The sequence below is a fragment of the Bidens hawaiensis genome, unplaced genomic scaffold (assembly GCF_021521415.1).
Source record: "Bidens hawaiensis isolate Kalapana, Puna unplaced genomic scaffold, B.hawaiensis_p1.1 tig00012940_1, whole genome shotgun sequence".
NCBI lineage: Eukaryota > Viridiplantae > Streptophyta > Magnoliopsida > Asterales > Asteraceae > Bidens > Bidens hawaiensis.
This window is the reverse complement of record NW_027492078.1, coordinates 302534-324470: the sequence shown is the minus strand read 5'-3', so window position 1 is coordinate 324470 and position 21937 is coordinate 302534. Positions and strand designations below refer to the sequence as shown.

The 21937-nt window shown below is 34.6% G+C and overlaps 2 protein-coding genes across 2 annotated transcripts; both read right to left on the bottom strand.

The window, feature by feature from the left end:
• Positions 1-216: 216 nt before the first annotated feature.
• LOC143542597 (hydroxyproline O-galactosyltransferase HPGT3-like) lies at positions 217-4137 on the bottom strand. The gene is made up of 12 exons (XM_077035151.1): positions 3974-4137; positions 3111-3174; positions 2961-3010; positions 2690-2877; positions 2546-2606; positions 2384-2456; positions 1619-1742; positions 1428-1515; positions 832-882; positions 649-720; positions 450-562; positions 217-355 (listed from the first exon to the last, which is right to left on the bottom strand). The coding sequence occupies exons 1-12, from the start codon at positions 4135-4137 to the stop codon at positions 333-335; spliced, it is 1071 nt and encodes a 356-aa protein (XP_076891266.1). The 3' UTR covers positions 217-332.
• Positions 4138-9805: 5668 nt separating this feature from the next.
• On the bottom strand, positions 9806-11745 carry LOC143542596 (vesicle-associated membrane protein 711-like). The gene is made up of 4 exons (XM_077035150.1): positions 11529-11745; positions 10397-10587; positions 10132-10295; positions 9806-9913 (listed from the first exon to the last, which is right to left on the bottom strand). Exons 1-4 carry the CDS (start codon positions 11743-11745, stop codon positions 9823-9825), a joined length of 663 nt encoding a protein of 220 aa, XP_076891265.1. The 3' UTR covers positions 9806-9822.
• Positions 11746-21937: the final 10192 nt, after the last annotated feature.

Here is a 21937-nt window from a genome sequence, read left to right as displayed (position 1 = left end):
TTATGGCTTGAATTTGATGATTTTGGTGGTGGTCAACCAGTGGTGGTACAAGATAAACCGATAGTTCTTGGACCTATTTGATGCAAACGGTTCACCACGACAGGTAAATAATCTCTTAACAAAATACTATGTTTTCTAAACCCTGGTTGGTCTAAGAGTCAATTACTAAGGTATGACATCTAATGAAATAAAAGCCGTTACGTTTCAAAACCCAAAAGGGTTGCTAAGACTGTCTCGACATCTAACCATGCGAAAAAAAAGCATCTTAAAACATGCGAAAAATGTTACAATATCTGTCAAACCTTAAAACAATGTTGGATCATCTCCTCATATCAATCCAAATAGCACACTTTATCTGAAACACGAACAAGTAGAAAGATTTTTAGTTTGCAAAATCAATAGAGTTATAAATTATATTTGAACCAAAAATAAAAAAACTGTCAGTTTACCTTGTGTTGAGCTGGTGCAACACAAACGAAAGTCGTGTATATAATTCGTCTGTAAACCCATCATCCATGAACCAACAGATGTATCTTCATGAGCATAAGTCTTCAGAGATGCACTATATGAAAAGCATAAGTTATTCACAAATGTTTATAGTAACAAACTTTAATTATGTGTATGTGAAAGTTTTGAATCATCACTAACCTGTTAATGTTAATGTACTGAGCAATGTTTCTTGTTAATATAAAAAGTGAGCCCATTGCATGCTGAAAGTACCTGACCAAGTATATATAGATATATCATATGTGTATGTACGTATGTGAGCTCGTTTTGCCCTCATTTAACAAATGTTCATATGGTTTAATAACAAAAGAGAATATAACTCATGATTTCTCATCACCGAACTTCCACCATTCGGGTTCATACCACTGCTTTCCCCTAAAAAGTGATGCACATTTAAACAGTTAAAACTGCGGTTATTAGTAAAAAATATAAAACTGCGGTTAACGTCATAGGTGTGCATGAGTCAGTTTTGCGTTAAACCCGAACCAAAAACCCAAAATTTGGTTTTCGGTTTTTAAAAGTATTGCAACTCGGGATTGAAATTTTTGGCCAAAAGTAAAATGGCCCAAAACAATGAATTTTTGACCAGAAACTTTGTGCCTAACTTTCTTTGTTAATTAATTGATTGTTAAACATTTAGTACTAAAGTTTGTTGCCTACACCATTTCTTAGTTTTCGATAAATTACTTTGCATTCAAATAAAAAAATTATAATCCATAAGTTCAATAACTAGAGTCGGTTTTTGACAATTTGGTTCAATTCGTTTTTTCGGTTTTCTATACATGACCAAAAGCAAACGGTAAGCTTGGTTTTGGAAAAAAAACATACTACCAAACCGTCGGTTTTGGGTTGGGTTCGATTATTTCGGTTTCATGCACACGTTACTGCATATATTTACACAACTAAATAAATGTACTTGCACTTCAGAAACTACTTCTCCTGATTTCATGCATCCAATATAAAGACTATTTTGACCACGAAAGCTTTCAAGAAACTGAACCAACTCCTCTAAAAGATAAACAGCAAAACAAAAAAAAAATCACTACATGCAATCTACAACACGAATATAAGGCACAACAAATGTACATATCAGAACGGAATCTAGACTTACCAAGATCAAGTTGAACATCTATATCAACTTTGACATAAAATTCGGCATCCCAGTTTTGAACAGCTTTACTGAAAAAGAACTTTGCTTTCTTTGATGATTCGTCATCAGTCTCCTCATGATCATCCTAACAATAATATTATTATTAACATTCCATGCTACTACACTGGTGGTACAATAACAAGTTAAGTAGGTCTATAAACGAACCAAACGTTTAGTTAACAATTCAGCGAGAAGTTCTATTTAATTAGTTAACAAACATGAACAAAAACCTTTGATCATTTAGTTAAACGAACGCACATGAACATATCTCGTTCATTCATTATGTTCATGAACGTTCATTAATATATTCATTTTTTTTGACCCATTGCTACTTAGTCTAGTTTTGATAACCTTTAGGCTGAACATATTGTTCTTCATATTACTTTTAACTGGTTTTAGCTCAGTTATGCTCGTTCACCTATGTTTATTTATGTCCGTGAACCATAATTTCATCATCATCATCATCATCATCATCGTACTCAGTATATCCCACCAATAGCAATGCTATGGTAGGGTCTGAGGAGGGTAAGATGTAGACAGCCTTACCTCTATCCCATAGGGATAGAGAGGCTGCTTCCGGTGAGACCCCCGCCGTGAACCATAATTTATATACTATTAATGGACGAACATAAACGAACACGAACAAGTAGCCCCGCTCGTTTAGCTCTTCATGCTTGATCATTTGTTTGGTTCGTTTACGAATTACAAACCTAAACTTTAACTTACAAGAATCAAGAAATCATTTGTCTTTTGGTTTTCCTCATCAATGCTGTGGTCCAAGCTATCGCCACGATTAGGACTGAAAATTTTCAAAAAACTTAATATTGACAACAAATATTATTTTCGAAAGTTCAAGTGAATAAAAATTAAAAAGATTTAAAAAAAAACCTTCGGCCAATGACAAAACGTATGATTATTCCTCTTTCTGCAAGCTTCTTTAAATTATCAACTGTCAAACTCAAGTGTGTTGGAAAACTTTTAAAAGGCTGGAATTTTTATTTATAAATTATAAAAAGTGTATTGCGAACCAACCGTTATTCAACCAAGCTGCTCTGAAAGCTTTTCTTTGTCGATTCCCGAATCCAGTATATATGCCAATTACAGCAAGAAGCTTTCTGCTAGAAGATGAATCACTAAGGGCCAACTGGTTCATGAGAAAACCTTGACTTTTTGCTAGTGTGAATTCCATCTCAGCTTCCACAATTCTTCTTTCTAAATCCCTTAAAATGGACCATTTGTGTTAATAATATAGTTAACACAACAAATTAATTCTAGAAAATAAATAAGGAAGCTCAAGTATTACTTGCATCCTAGAACCATTAGCTTTTCTTCAACAGTAAGAGCCTTTGGTCTCTGCCATAAAAAACAAACAAAATAAAAAAAAATTAAAAAAATGAATATCATATACTGGCCAAATATGTTGATAATAAAACAAGGGTGGACATAAGCTTACCTGGGCAGGATTCTTCGTAAGAAGATTAGACAATAATGTTCTATTCTCGGCATCTTGCCACAACCTGGTACAATCAAACATATATAAGTGTCTGAGTCCTACAAGTCTATGACTACATTTATTTTACCGGTATAATGACATCAGATTATTGCGGTATAATATCCTGGAAATCCAACTCTTAAGTTAATAAGGAGTCTTAACTAATCAAATTTGCGACATTTTGGTCATGTATCACATGAGCTTAAGTCATTATTAAGGAATAAAAGCCTTACGCGACCAAAGATTCGCGTATCTCATAACTACATGTGTGAAATTCTTCTGGCAGAACCATTATAACGCACTCATAAAAAATGACTACTTTCATGATTTTCTTTCTTGGTTCACTAGGACCACCTTTCAGCGTGAGAATCTTTGATTTATGTGATGAAATATTAAAACTAGGGATGCTCACAGTTCAGTTTGAATGGGGCAATGGGCTAAGTAACGACAAACCAAACCGGCCTGTTTGACATTTTAACAATCATCGGTTTCTGTTAGTTTTTCCAAAATCGTTCGTTTGTATTATAATTTTTAATATATATTCCAAAATAAATAAATTATGTTAAACGGCCAATTCGACTACGTAGGAAGATACATTCAACAAACCCTAAAACCGCAAGAAACCTAAATCACACACACACATATGTAATTCATAAGTAGCTTGATCAGTTCACTCCAATATTTTTAGATAAATAAATTAAAAGTTTGCGACTACAACGAAACAAAAGGCAAGCGGGCAACAAGCTGTGCCGCTACCCCCTTTTGAATTGCAAAAAGAGACGTAAAATGAATAGAAAAGTAAAGTAAGCGGAGTGGATGGATACCTGCCGGCGATGTAAAGCCATGCAAGACAAGAGAAGAAAACCAAGTGGATTGAAGGTGTAGTAGTAGAAGTTGTTTTTAATGATGATCGCCAACGTTGTTGTTTAGATAATATCATCGACGTTGGCAAGCCCTCCTTGTAAAACGGAGGAGGGCTGTTATCCATCAAATCCTTGATTGATTAATTCAACGATTTAAAATGATGGCGAAAACTGGTTTGTTTAGTCGATCTCACAGACGATGGAATTTGTGTAACAACAGCCTGATGATGATGACGAAGAAGAAAAACAGCACTCGATATCAGTTTTGGGCTGAATTTCAAAACGCTCTTTTATGTAATTAACAATATATTAAATCCTCCAAGTATTATTTTTCTCTTCCTTTGGTTTTCATTAACAAAGATGGCTAAAGGTGTTTACTATTTTACCTTTTTTAAGGATAGACGTGTATCTCTTTAAAATAATAATAATAATAATAATAATAATAATAATATTCTTATGGATTAAATAATAATATAAAGTTGAAATGTTTTTATTTTTGTTATTATTATGTGGCATTTAAAATTTTTCTGTTTTTGTCTTCTATCTGTTAAAGCATACAACATAGCACAAAATAATGAAGAAGCTGAAATAATTTAGAAAGAGAGTGACGACTAGCCGTTGAAAGTATGTGTTGTTTATCTAAAATTGAAATATCAAGTATAATAAATTTTGAATCTCTCAAATACAAAGTCGTAGTCTGATTCCATATATGCGGTTGGGCGTTTATAGTTAAGATTTAGGGCGTGTTTGTTTGAAAGATGAAATGGTATTGTGGTGATATTATAAATTGTATTCAATAGAGTAGTAAATATTGAAGTTAATTTTAGTACTTTTATTTATTGTATGTAGATTGTAGTGATATATTTAATTTAACTTCTTTCTATTTAAAATATATCACTACACACAATCAATAAAAAAATATCATTATATATCTGGTTTAAAAGATTATATTCACTACACACATTTAAAGTTTCATGATTTTTCTTTTTTCAGATAAATAAATACCAAAGACTAAACTATTTTTGCAAAGACTAGTTTTATATGTAAATCTAAGAACGTGACAAACTCCATTTTATATAATTTTAAAAATATTGGTATTATTAAATGAGTTTAGTCTTTTTCCTAATCAAGTTGATCATTTCTTTAAGGCACTATAGACCCGGTCAATATTAAAATTAGTTATGATGTTGAAAATTGAAGTACTACATTAAGTATGAAATTGATAGAAATAAATTATAGAAAAAATACAACTTTTTACTACATGTTATTTACGTAAAATAAAAAAGAAAAGAAAAGGTCATGATCCGATCACCATCAAATCAAAAGTTGGGCTGTTCAAAGGGTAAGTCTCTACCTAATATCCTATCCGAACCCTTTACCCTTTAGGAAGAAATGTGGACCCGAGACCCCACCTTCTAAACAATAAAAAGGTCGGGTATAAATAAGGGTTTTAAAGGTTCAACCCTTTACCCTTTAAATCAGTAATCGCAGCTCATTTTCTGTATTTACTATTTGCATATCTCATATTGACTTTAATATATGAATCCTAGAACAATTATACTTTCATTTAATAACACAGTAAACTCTAACTTCGAAAGTTTATCAACCATTTGAATTGATGAAAATAATATTCACACTCACAAATTACATAAATTACATGTAGAGAACAATTCAGAGATTTTCACACACACATATATATGTTTTCAATCAGTAGTATGGTCTTTTATTTTTATTTTTCTTAGTAGTTAGAAAATTTATGATGAATCAAATATAAAATACAAACATCTCCTGCATTTCAGATTAATCGCGAATCAGATGTATATTTATCTGGAAACTAGTAAACGGGTCAAGGGTTTGAAAAAGGGTCAGACCCTTGAAACCCTTTACGGTGAAATTTAAATACCCTTTACCCGACCCATATTATATATTGGGGTCTAATTAAGGGTTTTACGAGTCAAATAAAAGGGTTTCAAGGGTATAACCCTTATCTTGCTCACCCCTGACCAAAAGTATATCAAACATTTTATAGGATGCGAATAGATTCATCCATTTTTTATGCCCCCAACGATTCTAGAACATCAGTTTTATGGAACAGAAGAAAATATAGCTGTAAAGACTACTTGTTCTCTTTGCTTTGACACTAGAATCTGAAAAAAAAAATGTTATATGCAAAAAAAAAATGCAAAAGAATTCACGTGTCTAAAAAGTAAAAACACTCAAAAAGGGTGTGAACATTAGTTTCTTTCTTTGTGTCACTAATAAATAATAATTATTAAAATAACCACCACTTGCTTTTTTGTTTTTACATTAGTATTTCACAATAATATTATTTTATTTCAATAAACTATTACTTTTATTGCAATATAAATAAAATAAGCAAACTTTATTTTAATATATATCTTATGTATTTTATTTATATAATTTTCAATAAAATAAGTTAAACCTAGTCGTACTCGATCTCGGCTCGTTAACACACCCATAATTATAACTACAACACTATACTGTATTCTCGGGTTTAAAATACAAAGAAAAGAAACGATAAGATTGGATGTGGGAAGAAAAAAAAAGAAATTATATATTTATAAGACATTCTCCAGTTAAAATAAAATAATAGAAAAAAAAGTGTTAATTGCATTCTTGAGTTAGATAGGAAGAAAAAGATAAGAAAAATATTGTAACTTTACAATCATGTCCTCATTATTGAGTTAAATAGGAAGAAAAAGATAGGGTAAACTAGTAATATTGTACATGACTATAAACTTTCATTCCGAATCAAACCATATTTGATAGGAAAGTTTTGAAGGAAAAAAACCCTAACTTTTCTTTCCATTCTCTTTCTTTTCTTTTAATGAAAAAACTCAAGAATAAAAAAAGAAAAATTTTCTTATCTTTTTTTTCAAACCATTAAATAAAAAACTCGAGAATAAGTGTAATTGTTTTCAATTTTGAAGTTAGCACTTTTGCGGCAGTTGGTACCAAAGAAGTAGGGCATCGTTGACGCATTGGCAAGTCGACCTTATATAATATATAATTATATTTTTTTATATTACTTAAACGAGTTATACATGTTAATCCATACATAGTTTAGTGTAATTAAAAAAATTAATCATGTTAACCCAAAACCATATCCTTTGATGTTAATTAGAATAGAAATGACATAAAACGCTTTCCCATATTTTCAAGTTTCAACGAATTTGGGCATCAAGAACACCACAAGTCCACCACCATAAATCCAATAATCAGGCCTATTGGGCTTCTCACAATAAAAGGCTCCTTTATCTGCAAACCAAGGTAAATAAATTGCATAAAAACTTAATGCATAAATTACTAAGGTGACCAAACTGACCTCATAATATTGTTCCTCTCTTAAAAGGCTCCGGCAGGAGCTCGTTTAGACTACGGGTGCAAACAAGCTGAGCCAAGCCCGAGCTTAGCTTGTTTTGATTTATGAGAGCTCGGGCTCGAGCTCCGTTTGTTTCGAGCCCCCTTTCCTAAAGCTCAAGCTTGGCTCGTGAGTTGTTTTTTCAAGCTTGGGCTCGTCTCATTTATTATTTATTATTTAATTTATATACATTTTTTTATTATTTTTGTTTATTTTTGGAAAACTTTTAACAAGCCTAAGCACGGCTTGAGCTAATGTAGCACCTTAAAGGCTTAAACGAGGAAAAACTTAAAAAATAAAAGCCCAAAAGAGGAAAAACTTAAAAAATGCAAAAGGCTTGTTAAGGCTCGACGAGCCTAAAATAGCTTTCTATACAATGCCCGGGCTCGGTAACTAAACGAGCTTTATTTTAGGCTCGGGCTCAGCTCAAGCTCGAAATAGCTCGGCTCGTTTTGAACTTTTTATAAATCTGAGCTCAAGTAGCTCGCGAGCACCTCGGCTCGTTTGCACCCCTAGTTTAGACCTTTTATGTTTTCGGTCAGTGCTGCCTGAAGTCCTGAACCTTACCAGGGTTTTGGGCACTCACATTTACACGCACCTGGTTACAATGAGCAAAAAACTGAATCATCAGGGGTAAACAGGTCAAGTTTTAATGCAGGAACAAGGGAGAATAACTGACCGGTGAAAAGCAATAACCGATTACATCAAAATCAACAAGGCGAGTTCAGCTGGTACATTGTGACTTGAGTGTATTATTAAGGAAATGTACTTATTATAACTTTGAATTATAACTAAATATCTACTTTGAATTATAACTTTTTAATTAATCATGAAACTTGCAATGCAAGAAATTACAGACCAGGGATTTTAATTCGACCTTTGATAGTATAACCACTTCTACTCCTGTAAATCAACACAAAATTAACCGAGAGTGTCAAAATAGTTTAAACAAAGTCTAACAAGTAGTTTAGACCTCTATATGGTGTGGTTTAATTTACAATTATAGGTCTATTTCAAGGAATATTAGTTATGGCCGAAATCAAGGTTTGATGTATGGCTATGTGATTAAGGAATTGTTTGATAGGAAGATCCAGCAGCTGTGTATTGCATCGTTTAACATTATTTCTTTAACGTTTAATTTATAAAAGTTAGCGTTATCGATATTTTTTGTTAACTATTTAATCCAATTAACAATCGTCTTTGGTGTGACTCCATCATTGTAGTTCTCATTTTGCTTGACTCATTACTCAAAAGGTGCGGCTACGATTTTGGAGGTTTTTGCCCTACCACAAAGGTGTGATTCGAATGTATTTGAGATAAGTGGATCATGAACCGTCTAGATAGTGTCTAACAATGACACCTAGGAAAGAGCACAGACAAAATGGCAGGACAAGGAAAAACACCGACAAATGGAAGACAAAATTAACGTGTATTCATAGAAATCCCTGAATTTATCGTAGTCTCAAAGAACTCCTAGCGTCGATCATGTTTTCTAATAAAATACGAATCAAATTTTTAATATTTTCCAAAATTTTGTAAAACAAATTGAAATTTTATAAACATTATACAAACCAGGCCCATGGTGTAAAGTGGCTGGTTAGAAGAATATCTATCCTATAAAGGAATTGTTCCTAACCATTTTGAGAAATTTGCTCCTTGTTTCACTTGTTTAACTTAAAATCTCTAAAAATATTTTTATTTTTAATAGTCAATATGGTTATTAAGTAGCGGTCACATATGTTATTCATTTTATACTCGCACTCTCGTGAAAGGAAAACCACCAATTTACGCTTCGATAAACAGAGATGCACTGGCTCTAGCATAAATAGTTATCAAAGTCCCAAGTTTTAAGTTCGGGTAACTAGTCGTTCGGTTAATGACATTGTGTGCATCAAAGTTCCAAGTTTTAAGTCTCCGTAACTAGTCATTCAACTAACAAGATCGTCATCATAAGTTTGGGTGGCGGGTGGTATTACTTCTCAAGTTAATAATAACTATCGGAACAAGCTGGAATGTCTAGCAACTTATTTCTACAAGTGACAGGATGCCTAACCCAATGCAAAAAACTCCCAGATGCGCGGAGTACGTATCTTTACCCTGCATTCCTGTAAATGGTTGTTTCCACGACTTGGACTCCTTACTTCCAGGTTACGTGACAACAACCTTATCGTTGCTCTAAAGAATAAGACAAAACAATCTCAAGAAATAAATAAATAAACCAATACAATCAAAAGTGACTGGAGAATAAGTTTATTCCTTGGTATATTAAACTAAATCAATACAAACCAGTATAAAAAAATAATCAATTTCTCATAACAAAAGAATAAATATATAAATCTATGATTGCTTGAGCATAAGAAATCAACTCATTCCAATAAATGATTGAGAAACTGAGAATCACGACTCAAACTCGTTTTGGTTCCGGTCCTCAACCTAAACAACCGGGAAGTGCGGGCCCACCGCAAACAAACGCCACAACAAGATATATAATCATCAGTATAAGACATGCGAATCCAATCCTGCAATTTAAACAAAAAAAATCAGTATGAGAATCTCAAAGTGAAAGCCCATTTTAAAGCGGGCCCATTTAAAGGCAACCCGTTATGGTTAGAATCCGTTTTGATCAAAACCAAAGTGATATATCCTTTTTAAAAACTACCCAGTTGAACCCTAGCCCACCCGACCCATTACCCGAACCGACCCGTCTATTTTGTGAGGCTTGGTTTAGAGAAAGTACATGAGTTTGACATTTTGCCACCACATTGTATTCCTGAATCTGCGCGACTGCTTTTTGAACCGAAACGTGTTATTTTGCATACTGGCGGTTTTATCCACAAGCGACTCTAACCGATCACCCCTCTCAAGAACTTTGTCAATATTTTGTATCATCACATTGCGTACCTGTTTATATATCATAACACCACAGTTAACAACAACAGTCTGCAACTTATTATTATGTGCATCAACAATTGTAACCATTTGACTCAAAACTTTAAACTCACCTGACTCATTTCACCTTTTAAACGGTTCATTCTATCCGCATTCGGATCATTTGAATAATACTCCATCTGTTGGCTCAGAACCCTTGAAAACTCATCGTTCATGCCATAAGCCTGCGCTGTTAGAACTGCTCGGCCATAAGTTTTAACAAATCTTTGATGAATGTCTTCAAGAAACGCAAAAGGAATTCGTCCTGTAAAGCATACAACAGCACCAATATTATACATATATTGTGCCAACCATCAAAGCTGGTAATTCAAATAAATAAGGTGCTATGAAAAGTTAACTTTAAGCCTTATCTCTTGCATAGCCACATTTAGATCGATATCAGGTTTATAATTCCATAAATGCCAACTCAACTTATACAGAAATGATCTTTCACATTGGGTTTAGATCAAATTCAAATGAGTTATGACTTTTATCGTGAGAAGTGCAATTATTATTGCATTATAACTTTTGAACTAGAGTAATTATTATTACACTGTATTATTTTTTATAACATAATTATTCTAGTTCAAAACTGTAATTACTCTAGTTATATGTATATTTAGTAAGTTAATTTTATTTGTACCAGATCCCACCCTTTTCACCTTTGGGGCTTCACAAGTGTTCTACTGGAAGAATATTATTCTGTCGATATGCTAGTTAATTTGTAAAAAAATCAACAAAAAACATGTAAATGATATAATCGACATAGCAGTACGTACGTATAATATAATTGATAAAGGCTCCTGCTGACCAGACACCATGTGTCAACTATACGACTCGTGTATATGTTCAGTCAGACATCATTGATTGTTAAATATACGAGTCGTATGGATGCATTTGAGTTGTATAGACCTATACGAGTTATATAGTTCATCCACGAAGAACTATACTAGGTGTACAAGACCTATACAAGACACATTGTTCTTCAATGATGAACCATATGCATCCATCCCGTACTATAAGATCTGTCAGGGTCTATACGGATCATATATGCAACATGAAACACGCTAGCAGATAACAAAACTCAAAACACCTATAATATAATAACAGACAATGAGGTAACCCTCTAACAACCCTCTAACAAATAAACGAATATTCAAAGCAAATAAACGTAAGAGAATATTAATAGAAGCGATTTAGGCTTACTTCCGGCAAGGTCATCAGCCATGCAAAGAATATTAAGGCCATCAGTACGCTTAACGTGAAAGATATACCGATCCTGCGAGTACGACACGTTCATGTCATTCGTTCTGGGGATTTTGTCGAGAATCTGTCTGGCGATGGTGCTGGCGTTGGTGGACGTACCGCTGAATTCCGCTAATATGACCGAGCCTCTGGCCACGAGTGTGTACAGAATCGTCATCTCTCGATTTCAAGGTGTAACCTGAGGATATGGGGATGATTTGATTGTGTGAATTAATGGTGATGAGATTAGGGTTTGTTTGGGTGTAGATTGAGATTAAGGTACGTGCAGGTGTACGTATTAATTGTAGTGTGACTGAGATCGATTCAGGGAGTAGTTAGTTAATATATCTGGACCCGCCAAATATAGTAACTACTAACGTCTAACCATATAAACAATAATATAATGGTTTAAGGTTAGGCGTTTTTGGCTTCAAGAAACAACAAGAGGAAGAGAAACTAATTACTATTATTTCTTAAAACAAAGACTACAATAGCAATTTATAGGAAAACAAACTAATAGTTACTTGTCTTACAAGCAAAGTCGCCATCTCCTTCGTCTTTATTTGTTGAAAGACGGTATATAATATTAACAAACCGCTAACTAGCAAAAAAAAAAACTAACTAGTTGCAAGCTTACGTTTTACGTATTATGGGGTGCGCTAACGTACAATAATTGCTTAACGTACATTAGGTACGCGAAATACATTTAAGCCAAATTCCTACCTTAAAACGTTCAAATGTTAAACCTTTAAACGTTCTGGTTTAAAAGTTAAACGTTCAAGCAAAAAACTTAAGCGTTCAGGCTTAAATCTTAATGCATTCATGGTTAAAACATAATTCAAAACTTAAAATTGATCAATTGATGATTAACTGAATCGATTTCAAAGATTAATCGATCAATTGGCTTCGATTTCAATTTCAATTTCAATTCTTATAAAAAAGCTAAACAAACCTATGAACAAAAGGGAGCGACGTTTTTCGTTTTTCCGGCGAGTTCGTTGTCGACGGCGATGATGGTGACGAAGAGTGTTGATGGCGCCGGCGAACGGTGGAGGTGGAGATGGATTGAGCGAATATCGTCTTTCCAGTGACGGTTCACATAGAGGAGATCGTTGGGCAGAGGAGAGGTGATTTAGGGTTTCTTAAAATCAAGGATAAAGGAAGTCGCGTACCTATTGTACGATAAGGGATTAATGTATCTGATCCTTTATATACATATTACAGTGAGACATAAGATTATAAATCTAGTACATCAAATTTGCATAATTTCTCCCAATTAACCCTAATTTCTTTAATCTTGACACCACTCACAGAAAAGTTAGAACTTTTACTTCCGCCACCACTTTACTTAAATTCGTATTAATCCATTGAAAATCATGTTGTTTCTTATTTCCATGTGCACCAAATCGTGACCCGAAAGATTGCCTGAATTATCTTTCTTTGGCCACGAATCAAGTGATCTTGATACTCCATGACATCGGATATTGAGAAAAGCATAGAAATGCGGAAGTTTACACCATCTTGTAATGCCTTGCTAAACAATGTCCGTCAATGAGAATGTAACTATCATATGTTCAACGGTTCCTTGATGTTTCGAGCATAAAGGGCCAAATATCGAACCAATTTGGATGTTCCTTCTTCATAAGAGCGGGTCGAGTAGCAATCCTTTCCAATAAAGTTTTCCAGAAAAAGAAGTTTACCTTTTTGGGTATCAATTGGTCAACTTGTAAAAGATATGTGTTATTTACCTCGCATTCATTTTCCGGTAGCTTGCGAGCTAAACTAGCCGTAAATATAACATATAGATCTGCACACCAAAGCCACAACGCAGTCTGTTTTTAAGTGGGACCGAGCCGTGCCAAACATCCAGCCAAAAGCATATATTTTCCTATCGTTTCCCAATACACCTTTAATGTAGTTTTGCAGAACCAGGTTATATTCCAAGAAGTTTGTTATTGCAATTTGCCCAAGTACCCGGTATTATGTTTTTCTTTAGAACCGGCTACCACGATCTCGGAGTCCAATGTACTACCTTTATTACCCCCCCCCCCCCCCCCAATTAAACCATTGTCTTCTATCCTTAAACGCCACCACCATTTTGAGATTAAATTGTTCACTATATCTTTTTTGAACCCATTTCTGGTCCACCAGTGTCCTTCAATGCTATGGCTTTCTCCCATGCCCCCCAATTTATCGTCTTCTAACTTCCAAGTCACCTCCCACAAAAAATTAGCTTTTTAGTTTCTCCAAGTCATTTAAAACTTCAATCGAGGCTTTATATATGGAGAAGTACTACAACGACAAACTACTTAAAACCGACTTTATTAGACTTTCCAATTGGAAAGCTTAATTATCTTCGAACGTATAAGTAACCGATCCCAAATCGCTATCAAGTTTATGTTAGATCCAATAGGTAGTCCTAAATATTTGAAGGAAAAAAACACCTTTTTGGCATTGAAGTAACTCGGAGAGCTTGTTACACCCCGATCTTAGGCGGATTATATGTCGAGGCAATATGTTGATTGATCATAAGCTCGTAACACTATTTAAGTGACAATAATATATTGATTCAATTTCAAATAACATAACATCGAAACAAACATGTCAAATTTATTTTAAAAATCCTAAAGGTAAAACTAATTTATGGTGGTTGGGTAAAAGTTAGTTATTGTTATATATTAATTAGTCATATTTAGGTAAATAAATGAATGAACATTGGTACTTCAAGTATTGTTATGTGTTTTCAGGACATTGGACGTTATGGAGCTTAAACGAGCTAATTCAGAGCCATCCAGATGAAGATTAAGCAAGTCTCGAGATGATGGAAGCATGGGGAAACATATTTGGATGGTTAAGAGGATTCGGGAAAGGATTGGATGAGAAACTTGAAGCTGAAGTGAAAACTGAACGAGATGGGTTACCATGAAAGTGTCTTTTAGTAAAACGGGCATATCTCGGCCTAGAAAATGAGTTACGGAATCCATAATATATGAATTTCATGTTTCTCAACAAGACGAATCTGAATACAAAGTCAGTTGCATCTTCGCGATACGAGTAGATGCTGGACATGCAACTTCGCGATACGCGAAGATGCTTAAAGTCGGCAAAAATTAGGGTTTGCCTTATATAAACCCATTAACCCCACCATTCGGCAGAGAATGACTTCCAGAGGTAAAAGAGGAGTTCTAGGGCGATTTTCTATCATTCCAAGGCTTCTGATTAGTTCCAGGTTTGCATGTTCATCAAAGATAAGTATTTTGCATAATATTTTTCAAGGATTTCGTGTTCGTTCTAGGCTAGGATTTTTTGTTATTCCTCTTGAGACCAGATTTGCTATGCTTAATGTTATGAACTTGATGTGAGTTATTGCTTTTATCTTGTTCAATTGATTGCTTGGTTGTTTAAACAATTTATATTTGCGATTATTGATTAGTGCATCACTTGTTTGGTTTTGTTCATCAACACTTAGGGTTACGCTTTTGTGTGATTGAACTAATAATCATCGGTTAATGTTACTTAATTAGTTGTCATAAAACATAAATTGGCGATTGTGTAGATCGAGTTCAATTGTGTCAACAATTCGGTTAGGGTATCGTTTGCCATCATAATCAAACTACTAGGTCTAGTAATTACTGCGCAATCAAGACAAGTAAATCTAGGATTAAGTTGACTAGCACATTACCTGAACCTAGAATGAATGCTTTCATTAATATTGTTTACAAATCGTTTCAAAGTAACCGTTCAGTTTAATTAATCTTTTCTAAAAATTGCTTGACATCGTCTGTCCGCTTTAGTTTAATAATTAATTTAGTAATATTAAATTAGCACTTTCCTTGAGTTCATGTGGAGACGATCTTACTTACCCGTACTTATTATAGGTATTTAAGTCTTAAAATTAATTGTTTGAGTAGACCGCGACAGCCTACGTCAGTTTACTTTTTCCTTGCGAACGTCGATCAACTTGTCGCACGTTTAAAATAATAATATTTTGTCAACAAACATGTTGGTGATAATTCATAAGATTGAACATATATCTATGTAACAACCAAATTTTCAAATAAATAATAAAATGGATTTTTATTATATTAAGGGGTTTAATTATTTAATCAAGTAGATAATTAAAGTGAGCATAGATTAAAGAATAGGCTTAAGGAGAAATGGCGAACTTAAAGGTTCACGGGCTAGGAGTATAAATATAAACCCTAAACTCTTATCCTAAACACCATTTTACACCATTCTTTTCACACACTTGAGTTCAAGATTTGAAAGGTTTCGTTTTAGTCGGTTCCGTGATCCGACTTCATGATTGGATGATATATCTTGTTAAGGCTAAAAGAAAACGTGAAAGCCGCGTCACCAAACAAGTTTCTCATTTTCGGATCTAAGCTCGATAAAAGTATATTTTGTTAAAAACTTTAATTTTAGTGTTCGGTTTAATATGAAAGTTGGTAGGATGATAGATAGATCGGGTCATGATTAATGATAAAGTAACGAACTTGATAATAAAAGGGTTAGTTGGGTCGGTTCGTGTTAAACGAGTAAAGCTCAGTTCATAAAAAGGATGAGTAAATGAAGTCGGTTTTATAAGAAATTTATTATGCCACTAGATGGGGATTGAACACTTGTTAAAGTCACAAACTTTATAATAACGAGCTATTTGGACTAGTTCGTGTTAAGCGAGTAAGGTTCGGTGCATAAAAAGAATGAGAATGCTTATTTGCAAATGAGAATGCTCTTTGTAAATGGGAATGGTCATTGCATATGGGAATGCTCTTTGCAAATGAAACACTCTTTGCAAATGGGAATGCTCTTTACAAATGGTAATGGTCTTTGCAAATAAGAATGGTATTTACAAATGGGAATGGTCTTTGCAAATACGAATGATCTTTGCAAATATGAATGGTTTTTGCAAATGGGAATTGTCTTTGTAAATGGGAATGGTTTGCAAATGGGAATGGTCTTTGCAAATGATAATGGTCTTTTTAAATGAGAATGGTCTTTTCAAATGGGAATACTCTTTGCAAATAAACCTTGGGAATACTCATTGCTAGATATAAAACCGTTATAGACACCTTTGTTAAGTTAGTAAGTGTTAGTAAGATTAGTTAACACTGCATTCTTGAGTTTTTCATTTAAGGGTTTGGAAAAGAAAAGATAACAAAACTTTGTTTGTTTCATTCTTGAGTTTTTTTATTAAAAGAAAAGAAAGAGAATGGAAAGAAAAGTTAGGCCTTTTTTCCTTCAAAACTTTCCTGCCAAATATGGCCGGATTGTGAAGGAAAAGTTTATTTATTAATAATTTACCCATCTTTCCTTCATATTTAACTTAAGAATGAGGCATAATTGTAAAGTTACATTTTTTTTTCTTATCTTTTCCTTCCTATCTAACTCAAGAATGTAATTAACACTTTTTTTTCTTTTCTTTTATTATAACTTGAGAACGTCTTGTAAGTATATAATTTCTTTTCTTTTCTTCTCTTATCCAATCTTATCATTTCTTTTCCTTGTATTTTAAACCCGAGAATGCAGTATAAGTTAATAGGGTTTGAACCCGTTGGCTTAGTTAACTTAATTAAGTATAATTAAGTTGTAGAATTATAAATTAACAACTAATTGTTTAACAGTTATGCATGGTCAGTCAAGGAATGGAATTACTATTAATTATGAACGCAACAAGATTTCAGGTGAGTTTCAAGAACCCCTTTTTTATATTTTACATATGTTTTGGTGTGCATGCGTAAGTTAAACTAGTAAAGGTTTAATGAAAGTGTATAGTCTGTTAGTTGTCCCACTCGTGGGAAGATAAAGTAACCCTATATGGGTTAGAGCTAAAGTAACCATGCATGGGTTAAAAGATAAAGTGGCAATGCCTTCGTGGCGTGTGTCGAAGATTGCAATCATTGATAATTTTGCTAAAGTTACTTGACCGTCCGACAATTATGTTTTATGCATTATTGTTATATGGTGTATGTTGTGTCTTAGCACGAAAGTAATATTATTATGTGTTTATGTAATAACTGTTTATTGGTTAAAGCTAGAACTCATTCAACATATAGCTGACGTTCTGTATGTACAACAGGTTAGAAGATCGACATGATGGAATACTCTGGTTATCCGTGTTTGAAAACTGGCATCCATTAGTTTATGTCTGGTGAACCCTGGTAATCCGTTCAACTAATTTTCACCCAATTCAATCCCTCTTGGCTCGTTTTGAAAATTTCCTATGTATCTAGACCTATTAGTTTATTACAATTCCTAGTACATTCAAATCTTTCACCAATTAGGTCAACTATATAATAAATTTCGTAATTCTTGGCTAAAAACTAGCCTTTTGACTAGCTCGGTCAATTAATTTGAATTCACCTAGTTATTAGCAATATTTTGCCTATAATTCCATGCTCTACTCCTACAAAGTACAAACTATTTAATAAATTTTAGGTATATTAGTTTTTAATGATCCCAACTATTAACTTTTGGTCACTGCTGATCCCAATTAATGAATTGTTTACTGATGGTCCCAACTTTTAAAGTATTTGTTACTAATGGTCCGCGACTAACAGAATCCTAACGCCGTTAGTTTCATGTCGTTGGGAAACGTTTTTGGTCGGAAAACACCACCTGAACACTACAACCACCGCCAATTGGCTCACCGCTAACCAACTACCACCATTTGAGCACCATCAACCGATTCCGACGATGGTTCTAAGGTTTCCGGCGACCTCAGTAATTGGGGCTTTTACTCGAAAAAGGTTCCTAAAGGTCCGATACGAAGTTACCAAGACAGTTGGGATGAAAATGTTGAGTTTTCGGGAAAAAAATTGAGTTTTCCAGCCAAACACGTTTTTCCGGCGACCTGAAACTAACGATTTTAGGATTCTGTTAGTCGCGGACCATTAGGAACAAATATTTTAAAAGTTGGGACCATTAGTAGCCAATTCATTAGTTGGGACCAGCAGTGACCAAAAGGCAATAGTCAGGATCATTAGAAACCAATATACCTAAATTTTATAATTCTCATATAAAATTTTCACGCTGCAAATTAAAAACTGGTAACACACAGTACAAACTAAAATCCGAAAAACTACATACTAACAAAATCACTCCATAAATTTGTTGATCCTTGATTATTATAACCTCTTACCACTTTCATTGATGGACCACACTACTTGCAAAAAACTGTCGTGATAGTAAAGAGTGGGAAATTATGAACTTTGAAAATGGTTTCTTTAAGGAAATTTTACCGAATATATGATTTACCATGTATGGTTTTGTTTACGGAGAGGTACACCAAAAACCACAAAATTCATCCGTCTTTGTTTTGTGATGTGATTTAGCATGCACAGAAGGGAAAACCACAAATAAAGATAACAATTCCAAAACCATTTTTGCCATGTTTTAATTTTGTGAATGTCAATTACAACATTTTAGTTATACCATCAAATAGACAAAAAGAGTATAAAAAGACAAGGTTTGGCCGGAGGACGGAGGTAAGCAATGGTAGTTATAGGCATAGAATGAAAATGACCAGTCAATACTATTTTCTAGGGGGTGTTTTTTTTAATAAAGCTTATAGCTTTTTTGGCTTTTTTTGTACAAACTAAGCTTAACTTGGTATTTGGTTTAGCTTTTTAAGCTTATGTTTATAGGCTTATATAAGCTAATTTAAAAAAGCTTATTTGAAGATGGTTTTTTAGCTTATTTGAATAAGCTTATTTGTGTAAGGGTGTAATTTACTCATTTGCTCTCAAATGGTGATGGATTAATAATTTTAAAGCAACTTATTACTATAACAAACTAAAAAATGATGAATTTAACAACTTATTATCAACTTTTAGAATATAGGCTAATCCAAACACTTAAAAAGAGCTTATCAAATAATAAAAAAATAAGCTATAAGCTTCTTAAAAATATAAGCATGAGCTAAAAAATAAAAGCTAGGACAAACACCCTACTAGTGTGGTTCATGTTGGGTTGCTTTTTTTAAGTAAAAGAACATAGTTATTTATAAAGAAACTTATCGACGGATATTACGTCGGTAGCTGGGTCAACAAAGACAAGCTCTAAAAAGTTTGAGTGGGCTCTGATGTGAGAAAAAAATATATGAAAATTAATTAAATTGCTATTCCCAAGTTAGGTTTTAAAAGGGATTTACCAAACTAAACTCTCGTTATCACAAGTGTACCGATCGTGAAATAGTAAAGTATCGGCAAGTCCATATTATCGAACTGTGGGCGCCTAAACGAACAAATGGTACCGAACCTCTATCAGGAACTAATAACATGCTTTGACTGTGATTTTTATGAGAGAATAAAACTATATTAATTAATTAATCTTATTTGTAATCTAGGTGAGAACTAAGACAAAAACTTGCACACTATGATGTTACTAATAAATAAATACTACTATATGTCATTTGTCAATTTCTTAGCAATTCTCATCATTTTTAACCCATTTTCAAAAAAAATGGTATCTCTTTCGGTTCAACCCGTCCCAATAATATTAACCTGATCCATTTTTATTATTCTTTCTTTCTTGAGTTATCAAACCCTAATTCACGCTATAGTTCCAACAGCCGTTCCTCTCTTCCATAGCCACCTGTGACATTCGTCAATTTTCGTTTCGTGTTCGTATTGTAAACCCGACCCGTTGGGTCGTTTCGATGTATTAAATATATTTTAATAAAGTGATTCCCGACATTTAATGTTCATTATTCGTTGTTCGTTGTTTATAAATTTCCGAACCTTAACGTTAATCGAGCCGCGCACCAGAACATCATGGCTAACATTAACCCTCCTCCTCCCCCACCTTCAGCTCCCGTTGTAACCTACAAGAACTTTACTGATGCCAAACCTACCAAGTTTAATGGAACTCAAGGTGCCACTGCCCTACTTCAGTGGTACGAAAAGATGGAAAGCGTGTTTTACCAAATTGAATGTCCTGATGATAAGCGAACCCGATTCGCTACAAGTATGTTTGAGGAAGGTGCACTTACATGGTGGGTCAAGGAAAAGTCGACCCGTGGTGTTGAAGCTGCCTTGGCCTTGCCATGGAATGAATTGAAGGATTTTATGACCCAAGAGTTTTGTCCTCCAAACGAGCTCATGAACTTGGAGGCTGAGTTTTGAAACCTCAAACAAGAGGGCGGTGAGCACTTGGCTTACACCACCCGTTTCAACGAGTTGAGCGTGCTAGTGCCGCATCTTGTTACCCCTACCTCGCGTGCCATCGAGAAATACATTAGGGGACTACCAAGGCAAATCCAAGATAGTGTCTTTAGTAGTTCGCCTAAGGAACTTGGCGATGCGATTAAACTAGCCGCAACCCTAACCAACAACCATGTCAAAGTCGGGACTTTGACATTAAAATCATCCAAGAAACCGATCGAAAGACCCGCTGCTGAACCCAAATAACCCAAACTCGAATCATCCAAACCCGCATACTCCTCCCACAACCGCAACAAGAAGCGCAAAACTACGTGCTAACCCAACAACCCGCACCTTCAACCCAAGCCAACCCCGTACCACCTCTCAAGAAACCTTATGGCGGACCTCACCCGTTTTGTAGCACCTGCCAACGTCACCATCCCGCCTATGCCTCTTGCCGACAATGCACCCGTTGCAACCGTTACGGGCATCTTAGCCCCACTTGTCGTGAAACCACCATAGCGGCTCCCTTGAGGGCTGCTCAACCAAATCCCCGACCCGTGCCATATGCCCAACCCGTTAACCAAATGCGGGCTTGCTATAATTATGGTGAACTTGGCCACTTCGTAGTGCGTGTCCACGACTCACAAACGTGAACACACTTCGGCTGGCTCCTGCTCCGCAATTCCAGCTCCAAGCTTACCAAGCCTACCAAGCGATTCAGCCACAAGTTCCTCAATTGATGGCTAATCAAACTCCACCACTGCTAGCTATTCAAGCACCTGCACCTCATGAGGCTCAAGCCGCTGTTCAAGCTCCTCAAGATAACCGTGGGCGTGCTTTCATGATGAATGCGCACCAAGCGCAACAAAACGGCGATGTGGTGAACGGTACGTTTCTTGTAGACGACCACTTTGCTACCATTTTATTTGATACCGGTGCCGATATGAGTTTTGTGTCTTTTGAATTTGAGTCCTTGCTTGCTAAGCCCCGATCTAGACTTAAGAGCTCATACACTGTTGAAGTAGCGAATGGTAAATCCTTGACGATCGACTCTGTTATTCGAAGTTGCAGGATGAATCTTAATGGCCACACGTTCTCAATCGACCTCATCCCAATGCAATTGGGAAATTTCGACATCATAGTAGGCATGGATTGGTTGTCCTCTCACCGTGCCGAAATTGTTTGCTTCGAGAAGATAATTCGTATTCCGATTGCCGATGGTCA

Excerpts from the sequence above, each read along its gene's own strand:
- LOC143542597 (XM_077035151.1), bottom strand. The coding sequence starts at position 4,137 with ATGGATAACAGCCCTCCTCCGTTTTACAAGGAGGGCTTGCCAACGTCG. Across the intron at positions 1,743-2,383 it reads CAAATGATTTCTTGATTCTT|GATGATCATGAGGAGACTGA; the intron begins GTAAGTTAAAGT and ends TATTATTGTTAG. Across the intron at positions 356-449 it reads TTGCACCAGCTCAACACAAG|ATAAAGTGTGCTATTTGGAT; the intron begins GTAAACTGACAG and ends TTCGTGTTTCAG.
- LOC143542596 (XM_077035150.1), bottom strand. The coding sequence starts at position 11,745 with ATGACGATTCTGTACACACTCGTGGCCAGAGGCTCGGTCATATTAGCG. Across the intron at positions 10,296-10,396 it reads TAAAAGGTGAAATGAGTCAG|GTACGCAATGTGATGATACA; the intron begins GTGAGTTTAAAG and ends ATATATAAACAG. Across the intron at positions 9,914-10,131 it reads TGGCAAAATGTCAAACTCAT|GATTGGATTCGCATGTCTTA; the intron begins GTACTTTCTCTA and ends TTTAAATTGCAG.